Raw genomic sequence first — 5,134 nt, forward strand, 5'->3', positions numbered from 1 at the left:
GTCTATGATGACCTCCCATTTCCGTAAGAAAATTTGAATACATGTCCAATCAGTTACTTTTCGCAAGATCCACTGAAATAGATCATTGCAAATGTCAACTTGAGGTGGTTTATTCAAACATTCAAAGCCGTAGTGAAAGACTCTCTTCAACTGGGACCTTCCTTTTCATTCAAGATTTCAGGCACAGTTGTAAGGTCCTCCCTGTTGGGGAAAACCAGACAGTGAGTTACAACACCGACGGGCCGAAAAGTTTTGGAGAACCATACAAAACCCGGAACAATAGGGGGAGTATTCCGTAGAGGACATCCAAACCCTAGTTCCCTTTGACGGGCAAAAAACATGCTTTTAATTTGAGCTTTTCGCCGAAAGGATCATATCAGCGGCATGACCCCCTTTTCCCAGGCGAGGGTGGAGTGCGCGGAGGGCTTTTCCCGCAGGGGAACGTGGGTTTTCCCGGGCGCTGGGGTGCGATTTTCAACGCCAGACTTTCGCTGGTTTCCCCGGGGACGAGGGCCTTCTGCCGGAGGACCTTGTCTGGGTAGTCCTTTGGCGCGAGGCTTTGGTCCCATATCGTGATTTTCTCCTGCTGGTCTCCTGTCTGGTCCTTCTGATGCGCGCGGGGACCCTGAATAACCCTTTTGGAATACCTTTTTCTAGTTTCCTACACCCCGGAACCACGCCAGCGACGGGGCAGCCTGAGGTCCCCAGTTTTGTACCCCTTGTGAGGCGACGCTGTTGCTTGTTTCCACACCCGGGAAATTGGGCGCCGGGGGGCGGAGGTGACGAGTGTCAGTCATTCCATCGGCCAAGCGACGCTTTGAGCCTCAAGAGGGCCCCCGAAGTTTTTGAGGATTTTTGTGATGATTAATTGCGTTGGATTTTAGGTTCATTTCGGGGGCCTTGATTAAAGGTATTTTAAGGTGGCTGGGCTTACATTATCCCCCAACAATACTTTTAGACATTCTTCTTTTAAAAGTATAATATATATTTGTCCGTGGTTTCTTTGCTTTTTTCTTATTTAGCATTAACCTTTGATTACTTAGGGTATCCTCTGGGATAGTATCCAGGGTATATTAAAAAAAATAGGTTTTTAAATTTTAATTTTCATTAGAAATACTGGGTTTTAAAATAAAAATAACGGTGGAGGCATGATTTCCCTTTAGAGAGATTTTCGTGAATGTTCCAGGCACGAGGGTTCCCTGGGGTAGTAGAGCCCGCAAAAGGGTATCATTGGTAGAGCGGGTTTGCCCAATACAAAAAGGGGGCTGCAACAAAGGAAAAACCCCCCCAAAGTGAAAAATTTTTATATTCCTCATCCCACTCACGCATTCATTTCATTTCCTTTAAATTTTAAATTTACATCATTCACATTCAAAAATCGTCAATTTATAAAAATATATTTTAAAAATATATATAATAATATAATATATATACAAATTAATATATACATATATACATACATATATATACATAAAAATATATATACATATATACATATATATACATATATATACAATATTACATATTAACAAATATACATATATATCAATTAACAATATAACTATATATAATAATATACATAAAACAAAATACATATATATACATTATATACAATTCTAACATAATATCTTCTAACAATTTTTACTATCTAACATATTTTATACATATCAACAATAATACATTCTATACATATATATACTTCTATAATAAATACATTTTATACATATATAACAATCTAACTTTAAAATTAAATCTATAATATAATACAATCTATACATATAATACAATCATAATATATATACATATCTATACATATATAACATATTAACAATTTATACTATCTTACTATAAAAATATCAACATAATAACATATTATCTTTATTAAATATTATACATATATATACATTTTATACATATATTACATTTTATAAAATTATATACATTTCAAACAATATATACAATCATACATAATATAAAATATCTATACAAAATATTAAATATCTATAAATTATATAATATCTAACAATAATACATATCTATACATATATATACTATAATATAATAAATATCTATACATATATATACATTTAAAAATTTAAAACATTATATACATAATATTTTAATATATTACAATATATACATATAATACTATATTACATTATATAATTATATACAAAAATACATATATATCTTATATACATATTTAACAAAAATATAAATATATACATTATAACTTTAAAATATAAATATATATATATATAATATATATATATAATATATATATAAAATTATATATATATATGTGTGTGTGTGGGGTTGTGCCCCGAAATTAAAGGAAAATTAAATCTCCCAAATGGTTCGGTGTGGAGCTCGGAGTAGAGGGGCAAACCATAGAATGGCAACCACCGACGAGGTAACACGAGGTTTTTGGTGGAGTGAAGCTGCCATCCGAGAGTAGGGGCGAACCAGAAGGACACTTACACCTCATAGGGGCACCAAACACAACCATTCCCCCACAATTTTTTACAAGAAAAAGTGAAACCATCCTATGAACACCAGAAACCCTTTACAATATTCTTAAAACAACCACACACTTAATAAATATATATAATATATATATATATTAAATACATAATAATAATATATATTTATATATATATAATATAAATATATATATATATATATATAATTTTTTTTTTTTTTTTTTTTTTTTTTTTTTTTTTTTTTTTACTATAAATATATTACAACATAGTTTACACCACACACACAAACACACAACACACACCACCACACACACACACACACATAATAAACATATATAAATTAATTACACAAATAAAATACACACACACACACAACACACACACAACACACACATATATAATATATATTATATAATTAATAAAATATATAATATTATATATATACATAAATATATTGTATGTTTCCTTTGGGAAAGGGAAAATTCCCCTCGTTGCGTACCTAGCCGCTGGGGGGCAAGCCAGCCAAGTCGGGCCCGGGAAAAATAGAGATGGTGACTCGAAAAAACACCGGGCGGAAGGCAAGGGCAAACCACCCTCAAATGCCAAGAAAATATAGAAATCATGATCGCCAACGTTGGTGGGACGGGAATTTGAAAAAAAAAAAAAAAAAAAAAAAAAAAAAAAAAAAAAAAAAAAAAAAAAAAAATATTATATAATATATATAATTATATATTTTATATAAAAATTTAATATTATATATATATTAGGTGGGGTGTGGTTGGGGGTTTGGGGGTGGGTTACAATATGTATAGTATAATAAAATATAAATATTTATAGTATATATATAATATATTTTAATATAATAATATATATATATATATGTGTGGTGTGTGGGGGGTGTGTGTGTTGTGTGTGTGTGTGTGTGGTTGTTTGTTGTGTGTGGAGCACAAATTATTAAAATCTAATTATTTTTTATTTTATGTGTGAAGAATTTTTTTAATGCAAATTTTCCTTTGATGGGAGCAATAAAAAGCAAATGATTTTTGTTAGGTCTGTAGCAGTACAAGAAAAAAGCTTGTTATCCAGTGGCCTTGAAAGAAAAATAAAACACACATGAGTCACACGATTCCGCCATGACAGCTAACAGGGAGATAAAAGTAAAATAAACAAAATATGACATAGTGATAACAGTTAACAGAGAATGCAATTAGATATGCCTTGACGTAAAATCCCCCACATTTTGCAAAACTATACATCAATACGCAGGTCAATCATTAACCCCCACGCGTTATCAACCGTCGCCGAACGGACAGAGAAGCCTGTAGGCTTTTCCCCATAGCGAGGAGATACAGTCTGGTGTCCTTTGGCTTGAGAAAAAGGGCCCTCTTTCCCACCTCCCCCTTTCGGCGCTGCGTCAGTCGCTCTCGAAAACGTGGGGGACATGTTATCATTATTATCTTTGGGACGCTGCGATACAGTTTTTTCTATTTTTACTGTAAACATGTTTAGCCAGGATCTTATCAGAAAAGCTGGAGCATTCTGTAAAAAAATAGGTTATATATATATATTTTATAATTTATATATATAATATAATAATATATATTATTTTAGATAATATATACACATACATACATATATGTACACACACACACACACACACACACCCCACACACACACATATTATATATATAATATATATATTATTAAAATATATATATATATATAATATATATATATAAAATATATGCATTTGTGGGAACACACACCCCACACACACACACATTCACACACCACCCCCACACACACATTCTCACACCACACACACACACACACACACATATATATGTATATGTTGTTACGCCAAACCCGAGTAAAAAACATATAAACACAAGGCAGGCGAGGCAGAGGGCGTGCTATTCACAGGGTCGTGAAAAACTGAACAGCTAAAAGAGGCACCGAGCACCACAGCGTCCCAGAAACACCAGGAGAGGAAAAAGCAAGTGGTGAGGCAGGGCACGAAAATAAAACACAAAATGACAGTCTTTCCTTTATTTACACAAGTTATTTTCCCGTTAAAACTTTTCTTAGGCACAATACAGGGGGGACACCAGCATGGGCACACTGCATGCTACAGCTTATAACAGGGCATCACCAAGTTTATCAGGTCACAAGGGCACACACGAGGTCTTCACAGGAGCGGCACCCAATGCCTCTCTTGGCTTGTTCCTCCGCTCTCCGCTCACAGCCAGTGCGTCATGTTTCCCCAGGTCCCTTCATGTTAAAAATGCCCAGGTTACCCTTTTTCCCATGTTACACATGTTTCGCACATAGACAAAGACCCACGGGCGTAGCAATATTTTGTATCCTCCAACATCTACAGTTCCTTCAAAATTTCTAGAGCACCTCTCAAAATTTGCTTCAGAATATATATTAAAAAGGTGCAGAGACAGAATGAAACCCTTGTCGTTTTTATTAGTTGGATGATGATTTTTTGGAAATTTCATATCGTTCATGTTATTCCAGAGGATATTGTGATCAACAGTATCAAAAGCTTCGGGGAATCGATGAAACACAGGTATAGGTCATTGATGTTCTCTGTTTTTCTCTATGATCAATTTCAGATTTAGGATCTGGTTCTGTACCTTTGCAGG

General features: G+C 33.8%; 1 protein-coding gene across 1 annotated transcript; it reads right to left on the reverse strand.

Moving 5' to 3' along the window:
- Positions 1-371: 371 nt before the first annotated feature.
- LOC119596278 (acidic proline-rich protein PRP25-like) lies at positions 372-797 on the reverse strand. The gene is made up of 2 exons (XM_037945442.1): positions 668-797; positions 372-625 (listed from the first exon to the last, which is right to left on the reverse strand). The coding sequence occupies exons 1-2, from the start codon at positions 795-797 to the stop codon at positions 372-374; spliced, it is 384 nt and encodes a 127-aa protein (XP_037801370.1).
- Positions 798-5,134: the final 4,337 nt, after the last annotated feature.

This window comes from Penaeus monodon, chromosome 37 (genome assembly GCF_015228065.2).
Source record: "Penaeus monodon isolate SGIC_2016 chromosome 37, NSTDA_Pmon_1, whole genome shotgun sequence".
NCBI lineage: Eukaryota > Metazoa > Arthropoda > Malacostraca > Decapoda > Penaeidae > Penaeus > Penaeus monodon.